Genomic DNA, 14,001 nt, shown 5'->3' with positions numbered 1-14,001 from the left:
CCGGTGTTCCCAGTTGCTGGGGTTGTGGTCACCGGGGTTTCTTGGTCACTTACTGGCCTTGGGACCGGAGTAACGTTAACCATTTCTTCAGAAATTTTGAAAAAACTAAGAATTAGTTCTAGCTTTTATGCACGGATGGCGCCAATGAAGAAACACTAATTGGTGGGGTAGTAAGATGGTTATGGAATAGGATATAAGGGTTAAATTCCTATAGAATGTAGCATTTAGTTGTTAATTTTCACAGAATTCCCCCCTAAATTAAAATGAGATATGATAAAAAAAAAATTAAAAGAAAGAAAAGAAAAGTGGAGTTAAGTTGACTTGGCTGGTAGTAGTAGCTTAAATGTTTAATCACTTAAATGCCTGAGAATTTGTCAAACTTAGTGACATATACAAAAAATATCAACTTTGGTTATCAAATTTCAACACAATATTATTTAAAAAACAAATAATAATATAAAAAAAACACATAAGTCGTTCATAGGATATAGGCATTTGAAAAAAAAAATTACTTGACGTACTCATTCTCAAATTTGCTATAGAGAGAAATATTACACTTTTAAGCATTTTATTTCCTATGTTAAATAATTTCTTTTAATCTATTCTCTTATGATCTTTAGTTCGATTAGTTGATAGCGTTTAAAATAATATATGACCTTGCACTACAAAAAAAACTGTTTAATAACACACAAAAATTGTTAAAACAAACTAAAATAAAGCCTTTTAGTGGCATTTTTTTCATCAGCACTACAAACTTTTGGGTTTTAGTGACACCTTTTTACACATGCCATTAAAACATTTTGAACTTTTAGTGACACTTTTTTCGCATAACAATAAAACATTTTGAAATTTTAGTGACACTTTTTGAATCTGCCGCTACAAAACTTTTTGGTTTTTAGTGCACTTTTTTCGGTATACTATTAAAATAATTTGGACTTTCAATGGCACTTTTTTTCATGTGCCATTAATTTTTTCTACTTTTAGTTGCATTTATTATGTCTGTCACTATAAAATTTGGACTTCTAGTAGCTTCTTTTATGCTGCAACTATAAGCTTTTGGACCTTTTGTGATATTTTTTTTTCCTACCATTACAAACTTAAGCTTAGTAACATTTTTTATCAACCACTACTAAAAATTTTTGAGGTTTTAGTGCCACATTTTGTATGCCACTAACATTGAACTTTTAATGACACTACTTTTGTCTGCCACTACAAGCCGTCGGCCTTTAATGACACTTTTTTGTCTGCCACTACAAACTTTTAAACTTTAGTAACATTTTTTTTATTGCCACCACAAATTTTTGGGATCTTAATGACACCATGCATGCAAGTTTTAAACATTATCAACGCTGCATAAAATTTGACTCAAACCACAGGGACCATTCGTAGAATTCTCTCTATTTACCATTTAGTGCTACTTTTTTTTTGAAGAGTTAAGTGCAATTTTAGTACCTGTGGTTTGTCCAATTACGCAACTTCAGTACCGCTTTTGAATTTATTGCAAATGGCTACCTCACTTTTCTAAAACTTACAATTTTAGTACGTTTTTTTAATCCTGTCTATTTTGTTCGCTTAAATCAAGGGCAAATTAGTAATTTCAATTATTTTATTTATTTTCTCTTTTGAGCAAAGTGTCAGTTTCATACATGTAGTTTGTTCAATTACCCAACTTTAGTACAATTTTTTGAATTTATTGCAACTGAATACTTTGATTAGTTTTTGATAGATAGTCAAACCAATAGAGACATTACATATTACAATTAAAAGATCATCTCTGACCCTAAATGAACAGATCCCCCCCCCCCCCACCCTCAACGTGCCCATTGATCATTCAAACCATAACCATTGTTCATCTGCAAGTTCAATGAATTACGATACGGTGTTATGCCCATGTGATTCGTCAATAGTCGTTCATCTACAAGTTCAATTGATGTTATACTAAGAGGTGCAAATTTATGTGATTGTAATCGATGTGTTAAAATGCAACTATTATCATACCTGAACTTTTGAAAAAAAAATCAATGCACATAAAGAAAATGTAAGAAAAGTGGCCAAGACGAACTCGAATCTTGAGCTACTAGAAGTAAATTCGCAATCAAGAGCAAAATTCTAAAAAAATATGTTATACATTTCATGGTTGTTTTCATCTTATCATTTATTTTAGTTACTGGTAAAAATTAGACTAGAATGAGGGAATCACATTCGTAATCATCTCATGAGTCCCTGAATGCCTCGTTCAGTGAAAACCTAAAGACCGACAGTCGCAGCTAGCCTCGTTCAGCAAAAACAGAAGCAATAGTTTTCAAACAAACAAATGAAAGCCCAAACGAACAAATGGAGACCGCAACGAGTAAAAGAAAACTAGAAGTAGGGAATCACATCCTTAACCACCCCTAGGGTCTCTAATGACTCCGTTCAGTTAATACAAAAGCCTGACAGTCACTGCTAGCCTCGTTCAGTGAAAACAGAAGCGACGGTTTTCAAATGAACAAATGAAATCCCAAACGAACAAATGGAGACCATAACCGGTAAGACTAGAATAAGGGAATCACATCCGTAATCATCTCATGAGTCCCTGAATGCCTCGTTCAGTGAAAACCAAAATCCTGACAGTCGCTGCAAGCCTCGTTCAATGAAATCAGAAGCGACAGTTTTCAAATGAACCAATGAAAGCCCAAAAGAACAAATAGAGACCGCAACGAGTAAAATAAGAATAGAATGAGGGAATCACCTCCTTAATCATCTCATGAGCCCCTGAATGTCCCATTCAATGAAAAAAAAAGACAAACAGTCCCTGCTAGCCTCGTTCAGTGAAAACTGAAGCAATAGTTTTCAAACGAACAAATGAAAGCTCCAACAAACAAATGGAGACCCCATCGAGTAAGTGAATACTAGAATGAGGGAATCGCCTCCTTAATCATCCCACGTGCCCTGGACTACAATGTTTAGTGAAATGCAAAAGCCCGACAGTCGCTGCTAGCCTCATTCAGTGAAAACTAAACGCTTTTCAAACAAACAAAAGAAAGCCTAAACGAACAAATGAAAACCTCAAAGTGTAAAAAAAATAGAATAAGGACTCAAACGAATAAAAGAAGCGACACTTTCAAACGTACTTGATTTCAGACGACAAGATAACACAATGGAGTTAAATGCCATTTTAGTTCCTGTGATTTGTCCAATTATGCAACTTTAGTACCGTTTTTGAATTTATTGCAAATGGCCACCCCATCTATTTTGTCCGCTAATTCAAGGGCAAATTAGTAATTTTGATTATTTTATTAATTTTCTCTTTTGAGCTAACGGACATTTTCATACCTATGGTTTGTTCAGTTATGCAACTTTAGTAACATTTTTTGAATTTATTACAGCTGGATACTTTGATTAATTTTAGATAGGTAGGCAAATCAAAAGTGATATTACATATTACAATTAAAAGGTAACTAAAATACATGATAGAAGATGAACACAATCATGAAATGTATAACATATTTTTTAGCCTTTTGTTCTTGATTGCCAATTTATTTCTAGTAGCTCAAGATCCGAGTTCATCTTAGCCATTTTTTTTGCATTTTCTTTATGTGCATTGATTTTTTTTTCAAAAGTTCGAGTATGATAACAGTTGCACTTTAACAGACCGATTACAATCACACAATTTCGCACCTCTTAGTACAACATCAATTGAACTTGTAGATGAACGACGGTTGACGAATCACATGGGCAAAACACCATATCGTAATTCATTGAAGGATCAATGGGCACGCCGGGGGGGGGGGGGTTCGAATCCTATAGTTTTGCAGGTTTGGTGGCATTACGAGTAATTAATATAACTAGAGTAGGTGTTGTTCAATCCACATAAGGCCTAAACATCTCTACAAACAATTAGGATACTTACGCCTAGCAATAAACAGAAGTACAATAAACTAGTCTTCAAAACACATATTGTAGGTCCTCTAGATGGATCTCAAGACTTGACTCGGATCAATCCGTGTTGTTGGTTAGCGGAAATCACCAACAACACTCGGATCTCGGATCTTAGTTTGTTATTACAAAAGAGAGAAAATGAGAGGAGAGGTTTTGGAGAGAGAGAAACTTTATTTTCTTGAAGTAGTGAAGAGTTGTTGTGGAGAAATGGGTAGGTGACCTTTTATAGGGTCCCATTTCTCCAAAACTTACAAAATAAACGTACAAACTAAACGTACCGAGTACGTACTACACCGACTAAAAGCAAACTAAAACGACATATACAATCCTAAAAACAATATAGAATATTGGCCCTACAATCTCCCTCTAGGATTGAGTATGTCGAGGAACCTTCGTCAACTTCTTTGCTTCATCTTTATTTCTTGAAACTTAGTACTTGTCTTGATCCAGGATCTTGAACCAGATTGGATCTTGAACAGTTCTTTATTTTCCAGTTCTTATCTTATTTTTTGGGAAGGATCGGCAACAGCAAATTTTAGAAACATCAGATGCGGGAGGCTCGACATCTAATTTTCTTTTGTTGACTTTCTTGAGCCGACTGGTTTCTTTCCTTGTCTTCAGATACAATCAGTTCCTTTTTAGGTTCAACCACCAACTTTCACGTTCTCGCTTTCTTTTAAGTGCTTCAACATCTGCAACTCCAAGCAGACTTGATCTTGATCTACCTGTCCATGTATAACTGCACAAAACTTAGAACGAATAAGATTCGTTCACAGACCCTCCCAATTTCAGTCTCTCAACTTGTAAATGATTTGTTTAAGTCCCAGATTTCCAACGAACTTTGCATGAACGACCTTGACAACAAAACACATGATTTTGAATTAAACAAAGTTTAACAAAATATGTACGAACATAATAAAAGTTTAAAATCTTTTTGGCATTTTCATATATTTTAAAAATAACGAAAATATATACATAATATTTTGAAGTTGAAACAAAAAATAAACAAAAATAAGATAGGAGTAAAGATGAAATTAATATTATATATCAAAAATATTTACTTTAAACGTTTACTAAATTATTTTTCTGAGAAAAATCACAACATGGAATCACATAATCTGTTAACGTTCTAGATCACACTTCTATTTGGACATTATTATGCCAAGAACCCAAAGTCGATTGTAGATATAATTTGTCCACTTTAAACTTAACAAGTATTTTGATGTCAACATGATACGTTAAGGTACAATTAGGCACAATGCTTGTGTGGTCCCCATTTAATCTGACAAATTACAGACTCCATCATACCTCGGGCTTAATTTGCTTTCACATGTCACCTCAACTTGACTTAAACCTTTCTTATTTGATCACAGTAATCTTATTAACACACTTGACACTTTGACTTTGTGCACTTGAAACTTTGTACACTTAACTCGATCTAGAAAGATTAAAATAAAGCAGAAGTTCATGCCATAACAATCAGGTCGGATAATACCATATTATCGCGCAGAGAAAGTTCAAGGCTTGAACAAAAGAAAGAAAATAAAACAAAGCAGAAGATTCAGGGCCTTAACAATCAGGTCGGAAAATACCATATTATCGCGCAGGAGAAAGTCCAAGGCTTGAATCAAAATAAATGAAGAAATAATGCAGAAGTTAAAATTCCTAGAACTGACTCTTTTTCTTGATTTTTCTTTTTCTTTTTTGACTCTTTTGTTTTTCTTTTTCTTGCTTTTCTTGACGCTTTACTTGACTCTTTTCTTGACTCAATAAAAATTAAAAATGACACTAATTTTTCATAAGACAACTGTGATAAGGTAAAGAGAGGCTTGGGTATGACATGTTTAATTGCAATTCAGCCTTCATTAATATGACTTTAGTTGGAGTCGGCAACCGCTTCATAACGTGTAACCACTAGCATAGGCAGATATTTAAGTTTATATCACTATGACACTTACTCATTTGTCAAGCCTATCTACACATCAAGCAATGATCTTGTTGGCTTTTGATCTACTCTTTTCATGTGCTAAAATCGTTAAAGATAATTTCTTATCATTCCAATGGCGGATCAATTTCTCAAAATTTAAAAATTTTAAATATCTGACTCCCTCTAAGCAGGAGCTCCCTCTAAACGGGACAATTCCTTTTAGATTTTCTTAAAAGTAATATAAAATCTTTTTGGTAAATCAAATGATTTGTTTTTGCTTTTCTTAAGATGAATTGAAAATCTTTTTGGTAAGTTAAACTTAACTCATTTTCTCCCTCTAAAATTGTGACATATTTGAAAAATATTTACAATTTATATACAAAAAGATAGATAGTTTGTTTTAATCAAAATTGATCATGCCAATCTATTCAACCCGAAATTCAAATCGAGCATGATCGATGGTTTTAGTGAAAGGTCAGCAAAGTTGTTGTCAGATGGACTATCTTAAGCATGCATTATCACATTGTATGACAAAGTTTTGAGATCACAGATCAAGGGGGTGATTGTAAGGCCAAAAATGGACTATCTTAAGCTATTATACCACTTGTAGGTCCTCTAGATGGATCTCAAGACTTGACTCGGATCAATCCGTGTTGTTGGTTAGCGAAAATCACCAACAACACTCGGATCTCGGATCTTAGTTTGTTATTACAAAAGAGAGAAAATGAGAGGAGAGGTTTTGGAGAGACTGAAACTTTATTTTCTTGAAGTAGTGAAGAGTTGTTGTGGAGAAATGGGTAGGTGACCTTTTATAGGGTCCCCATTTCTCCAAAACTTACAAAATAAACGTACAAACTAAACGTACCGAGTACGTACTACACCGACTAAAAGCAAACTAAAACGACATATACAATCCTAAAAACAATATAGAATATTGGCCCTACACATATAGTATAATATATACGTATAACTTTTGGATGTTAACTTCACCTCAATCTGATATACAAATTAACCTCCAAATTAGAGTGTGTATGACTTCAATCTTAAGGAGCTATTTCCTCTTTCTGATACAAGACAATATGAAAACGTTCATTGATAGAAAGCCGATCCAAGATGGCTAGTCTCTCAAGATAGTGACCCTTTGAGCGGGTTAGACTCCAAAGAAATAGCTAGAACAAGATATAGTTTTACTTTAATATTCTTCTTAACATTAAACAAAGTTAAAATGCCTTTTATAGGCTTACAATGCAAAGGAGTTAATAAACCAACACTACTCCACTACTCTAAATTCTAGGAATGTAAAAGTGTAACATGGAAACATGCAAACTAAAATAAAGGTGCATAACTTAAGCATGCAAATAAAACTGGTTGCAATTAAACGTGGTTAATATGCTATTGATATGTTCGACACGTATCATTCATTGCGGGCTGTTGCATAATTTTCATGATTAACCGACACCGGCCAGATGGCTCGATTAATAGATATAAAGCCTGAGTTTTTTGCTAAGGTCTTCTATCACACTTAAATAACAGGAGTACTAATCTTATACATGATATATAAAAAGAGCAAATCTTTTTTCTAAATAATGTATACTTAATACAAGCACATTACAAACAATTTTAATTTGAAATATAAAAGACTAAAACATTACACTTTTGAAAACAAATTAATCGGCATCACAAATATTAGGAAAAAAAATTGTATAATTATATTATCATAAAAGAATTCATGCATCTCGACGACCCTTAATAATTCACATTAACTTTCCTACAATCCCTTCGAATTTCACCTCTATTCCCTGTCAATGGCTTTATATCGCCCATTTTAATCATAGACTTTGCAAAATCTTCCCAAAGCTCTTCTTGGTTCCCGCTGTATTTCAAAACAAGCTCAGAAGTTTCGCCACCATGAAATAGTGCTTGATCAGAGCTCAAAAGCCCTTTTTTATTCACCAAATCAGTGAAGTATTTTACGTCAAATGAGCCTGGTGTCGGGTCAAGTGGTGCGAGAGTTGAGTCGCCCCCTACTTGTGGGCAAATGGTCCGAAGATGGCTTGCGAAAGCTGGATCTATGTTGGTATCGTTGTAAATACGAGATCTAAAGGTGAAACACTGAGCAAACCCTAGGGTGTGTGCACTCGAAAGCACAACTAAGTCCTCCTCATCGAGTCCTTGGTCCTCAAAGTTTTTTATTAGCGCGGGTAAGTCCATGAACGGTGACGGGATGCTAACATTAGCTGCCGCCTGACTAGCGGTGGTTGAGTCTCTTCTTCCGAGCTTGACTTTCCATGATGGGCCACCAAGCTGCAGTTCGTATACAAATTTAAGATTTAGTATCAAAATATGTATCATCATGCTTGCAAACACTTAATTGTTATTTCAAATGTTGATTAACATGTTTTACTTACCGCAGCTACAGAATCACGAGCTGCAACAGTTAAGATATCGGCACAAGATACCACAGGGCGACCGCAAACCTTGTCAACCTCAGACTTTATTTTGTCGATAACCTCGAAGCCTCTAGCTGAATTTGCGTTCGGGGCTGCATTTTTCTCAGTATCTATTGTTGAGGTTTGATCCAAAAGAATGGAAGCGTCACATCCCTTGATGATATAGAAAATAAACTCAAAAAACGAAACCAATATAATAAACTAGTAAACGTATAAAATTACTTTGAATACCGAATATTCTGAAAACATGAATGTTAAACATGATTTATATGTTGATGCTACATGGAGTAACTAGTATTCAATCTCAAATATGTAATAAGTTGGAATAAATCACTTACGTTAACAAAACAATCATGAAAATGAAGACGTAACAGAGAAGCGCCCATGCGACGTTCCTGTGCCAATGCATCATCCACCATACGTTTGATGGTTGGGAGAGCTTCAGGGCACACTCGATCATAATAACTTGACGATAAACCCGAGTCTGAATGTGCGGCCACAATAGAAAAAATGAAAGAAACCAAAAGAGTAAAGCAGCTTGTTTTGTTCATCTTGTTCATAAATTGGGAGCCAAAAAGGTTTTTAGTGCAAATTTGTTGTGTTGTATTATGTTATGGACTTAATTATGGTGTTATGTTGTATTTATAAGGAATACAAATGTTAAAGATGGCTGTTAATGTAAATGGTCAAAGAAAATTGTGTGTTTAGAATTAGCATGGTTGCACCAAACAATTTTGAAGACTTGGTTCGTATAATTCTAGAACTGGTGAAAGATTTGAGTTATTCAATATGCATGCATATCACTGATTTTGATTATTTATGGGTAGATAAACAAGGGCGTAGCTTCATAAGGGCTAGGGGTCAACCCCCATCAACACACACGTTTTTATGTTCAATAGTGTATTTTTACACAGTTTGAGTACGAAAATTTTTATCACATGATGTACATTTATCCGTTTTTATCTGAAAAATTTTGTGTACGTCCCCGTTAATGAAAACTTTTATAAGTACTGAGTCCCTATACTATGTTTTCGTTCAAGCTTTTGTCACCACCCATAACTAATACATAAGATATATAAAGCGTGTTAGTTTGAAATTATATATCGAATATAATTAATAGTAAGACTTGGTAGATATCTTGATCCCATAAGTTAATACATATATGAAAATGTAAGTAGTTTTTGACTTGGCTAGTGATAATTAATTAAAAAAAATGCATTGTTTAATCACGTCCCCTAAGATTTAAAATAAATAATTGTATTTGGTGGATATATTTATTAATAATAGAAAAACCATACTTATTGATAACCCATCGAACTTGACCTTGTCTTAACTGTAACTTGGTAAATATACGGTACTATACAAAACACTTAATAAAACCATATTGTTAACTTTGTTTTTGTGGATTGTAAACATATTAAACTTTTATTAGTTGGTGACTAAATCTTAATTAGTCCAGCCTTTAAACCGTAGTCTTGGGCTAAGTAGCCCCCGCTTAAAACATGTATGTTTTAATTGATTGTTTTCATGATCCCCATTGTACATTAGCCGCCGGCTAAAACTTTGCTGGTGATAGAAATCACAGCTATATTAACTTAAGGGATTTCTCCATTTGTTTGCCCATTCTTTTTATGAACCGTACCTTACTCGCTTAACACGAACTAGTTCAAATAACTCGTTTATTATCAAGTTTGTGACTCTCCTTTATATCATGGCCCGATCTAGCATCCTATCAATTTTCAAGACAAACCGACATCAAATGAACCACCTTTTTTAACGAAAACATAGGTTAACGAGTCTAGATACGCAATCTGGGTTTTGTAGATGATTTTTTTGATGTTGAGCCTTTCACGTTTTTTAATCTATCACCGATCTATGCATTGGTGAAGTCCGTGCTTGATTCAGAGCTAAATTAAAACTTGGTGTTTTGAGGTGTAGGTAAAATAAAAGTGTAATGAGGTTTTGGGTTTAAGATTGGCTTAAATATTTCCAACTTATGGACGTACTCCAAGCCCATTATCCTAATTTTCAAGCCATCTCTATTTTAATATTTTATGATAAGTCCATGTTATAAAAAATCATATCCTTAACATATTAATAAATCCTTTATTATTATTTATTTTAAAAATTCGGATGTTACACTGTCTGTTGTACTTCCGACACTAATACTAACGGAGTTATGTCCTTTGTTTCTAAACCACCGTCATAGTAACATATCTGCCCATCTAGATTGTTATTATTTTTATCTTGGTACGTGTTACTTTGATGTTACGTTAGGTAAAGCAATGCTTATACAGGTTAGAGCAAACCCCATTTACAATTCTTCCCCATTTACAAATTTTACCAAACCCTACCCATCATTAGAGCAATGGTTAGTTCAGATATTCTTGAAGAATAGAAGCGATGATTCTCAATAGCATGGTTCATGATGCCGATGTGCGTCATCATGATGACATAAAGACGCTGGATGGCCATCGCCGCAACTGGACCAGTGGCTTGTTGTGCCGCGACGATTCTTTCAAGATTGGCGATGGCTCAGTATGATATCTGCACCGTGCGTTTGGACGCCGAGAATTCCCTACTGGCGGCGTACAACCGTCTCGCGAAGACTCTAGGCGTGAAGAACCATTTGTTGATGATGACTTGACATGTTTTACTTTGAATGAATTTTGACTGATTTTTTAAATTGTTTAACTGTTTAGTTGATTAATTGGACTACTTATAGTCACTTTTTTTCAAATTTAGCCCTTGATCATACAAACCTTACCCCTATTTTTCCTAATTACTTTTCCTTTTTACTATTTATTATATTTGGTCGGATTTATAAAGTTTTTTACGCGGGATTTTAAGGACGGGTCTCAATATTTTGTTGGTTGTTGAATCAGTCTGACCGTTCTTAGAATGGCCATTTTAGCACACTTGATGTTGGAATATAAAGTGTTGTTTTCAAACATTTATAATCATTAACTTCATTTAGCAATATTTAAACACCTTTTAAAAAAGAATGATAATAATAATAAACGTAGATTATTTTAACTATCATTCATCAACATTGACCAATATTAGTCATTCACCAAATCGGGGTCTCTAGCTTGGGAGGCGATGCGTACATGTGATAATGATTTTTGTTAAGTCTTTAGCAAGCCATTATAATGTGACCGCCTTATGTCTATGTTTCGCCCTAATTAACGGTTTTTTTTATTATAACCTCATTCATCATTCAATCACCATTATTATCAATTAATCTCAAAGCCAACCTATACTTTTCGACTTCTTTTGGGCTATATGCATATCTCAAGCTCAAGCTCAAGCTCTGCTAGTTTCATTTCAATCTATATGTATCAAAAGCTTCAGATAAGCTGGTATAAACCGGGTTTTTTAAGTCAGGCACTAACCGGTTACGGTTCTGGGTATAAACCGGCTTTTTTTATATCGGGTACTAACCGGTTAACTAGTTTTTATGGCCTTATGGATCTATACTTATATATGTTGTTTATGTCAAGGTTTGGGCTATAAAAGCCCTGAAGTGAAGCTTGAGAGTTGAGATGTTTCAAGCAAATCATGAAACCCAATATGGCCTATGACTATGAGCAACTTAAGTCATTTCAAGTTTTCAACTATACTAAAGAGTAACGATTAACCATGGATCAAATAGTTACCCCCTTATAAGACTCCCGTATTAGGATTTGAAGTCGACAATTATCACACAAGACGCGTTAACAGAATCTGTTTACCCGCACTATAGTTTCTTAAATGTGTCTCTAATTGAGTTAGGTTGAACCGAAACACGAATTACATCAACTCCATCCCGTGTGAGGCTTTTTAAGGATTTGTCACCCATAACCTTAATTAGCTTGTCAAAAGATACATGTAATCGAATTATACTAATTGTTTTTTAATAAAAAATGATTTTAAAAAAGAGGCTCTCGTTGGTTCGATCATGTCCTTGGTTTTTTTATGGGTTATGAGTAGGAATGTTATATTTAAAGTTAGTTGGATCGAGCGGTTGAGAAACCCACTCCTTTTGGCCGGTAAAAAAAAGTAATTGTGAATTAAGGGGTGGTCGGATTGGATAACAATTCAAAATTCAAAATAAATAATAAGGTAAAAAGAATCGTTATTCAAAATTGTTGCTACAAACACAATATAGCTAGTGGGAGTCATATATGACGGTCATTCGGTTTAGTATCAATTAGGTTTGTTATGGTATCGATACTTGCTATGTTAGAAAAATGTAAGTTGTGATATGAGTAGAAAATATTGACAAGTGTAATGTAAAAAAGTATTTTAAATATATTTTTGAACAAATCGATTAAATACTATACTAATTTGCAATTTACGGTTTACTCGTAGTTGTCTACTGTTCGTAAAATGTACAAATTATGAAGCTTGGTATATAAGCTCATACAACATGGCAATTATGATTGCATTTTGTGATGTGCTATTTGTTTTCCACCATTCACTACTTCACTTATTTGGTCGGTGCCTCTTCGTCTCCTTCCCTTGCCGCTATCATCGTCCATGTAACGATACAAAGATTAACATGGATGATTTGTACACCCTAGGCAAATCACAAATCGATTGTGGACAGAAGAAATCATTGGTTTATAAGTAATGCTCACACCTCTTAAATCACAAACGTGTTTTTGGTTTAGTGCTAGTGAATGAAATGTGAGCTTCACGGTTATGCGTACTTAGGTGGTGGTAATACTATGATGGGTGACCTTATGTGAAGTCTCCATCGAGGCAACGAAAAACAAATCCGTTAGTCCTTGGATGGTCCATCCATCGAGGGTAAAACAGACAATATTGGTGGTGGTAATAGTACTAGGATGGGTGGCCGTATGTGAAGTGTCCATCGAGACAACAAAAAACAAATCCGTTAGTCCTTGGATGGTCCATCCATCGAGGGTAAAACAGACAATATTGGTGGTAGTAGTAGTACTAGGATGGTGACCTTATGTAAAATCTACATCGAGGCAACTAAAAACAAATCTGTTAATCCTTGGATGGTCCATCCATTGAGGGTAAAACGGACAATATTAGTGGTGGTAGTAGTACTAGGATAGGTGACCTTATATGAAGTCTCCATCGAGGTAACAAAAAATAAATCTGTTAGTCCTTGAATGGTCCATCTATTAAGGGTAAGACGGACAATATTGATAATACGAGAGGCGGGATGTACGTTACAGTCCGCAACTACGGCTCTTTTGTCCAAAATTTAAACATGTGACTTATTCCTTTCCATTCTTTTTATTTTATGTATAACTACATGATTACCCGGCGCGTTGCAGTGGGTGATTTAATTGTGGAATTTGACGGTTAGTACGAAGCATGAAAGGTTTGTCAAGCATTAGAGAAGACGTAGGTAGTTATATAGAATACTGAAAGTAGCATAGGAGCAACATTTGTTATCATCACCCTGACAATGATATTACAAAAATTTTAAACTACCGTTGGTGGGAAGGCCTCGATCCGGTTTCTGTGTAGTCCGTTTGAAACCGGTTCGTCGTTGAGCTGTATTTCGGTATGGTTCAGTAAACCGGTGTTGGTGGAGAAACCAAATTTTGATGACCGAATAAGACGGTAGTAGTAATTTTGGTGACAAAAAAGTATAGGCTGTATCAAATAATATTACACTAATAGAGACCATAGATGGACAGACCACTTTAAATCTAAAAACCAATTTGGTTAGAATCCGGG

General features: G+C 34.6%; 1 protein-coding gene across 1 annotated transcript; it reads right to left on the bottom strand.

The window, feature by feature from the left end:
- Positions 1 to 7,440: 7,440 nt before the first annotated feature.
- LOC143571243 (cationic peroxidase 1-like) lies at positions 7,441 to 8,858 on the bottom strand. Its single transcript, XM_077056726.1, has 3 exons — positions 8,637 to 8,858; positions 8,257 to 8,451; positions 7,441 to 8,152 (listed from the first exon to the last, which is right to left on the bottom strand). The coding sequence occupies exons 1-3, from the start codon at positions 8,856 to 8,858 to the stop codon at positions 7,595 to 7,597; spliced, it is 975 nt and encodes a 324-aa protein (XP_076912841.1). The 3' UTR covers positions 7,441 to 7,594.
- Between the last annotated feature and the right edge of the window lie 5,143 nt (positions 8,859 to 14,001).

The sequence above is a fragment of the Bidens hawaiensis genome, unplaced genomic scaffold (assembly GCF_021521415.1).
Source record: "Bidens hawaiensis isolate Kalapana, Puna unplaced genomic scaffold, B.hawaiensis_p1.1 tig00025239_1, whole genome shotgun sequence".
Classification (NCBI taxonomy): domain Eukaryota; kingdom Viridiplantae; phylum Streptophyta; class Magnoliopsida; order Asterales; family Asteraceae; genus Bidens; species Bidens hawaiensis.
The sequence above is the reverse complement of the archived record's forward strand: the minus strand, read 5'-3'. Positions and strand labels throughout refer to the sequence as shown.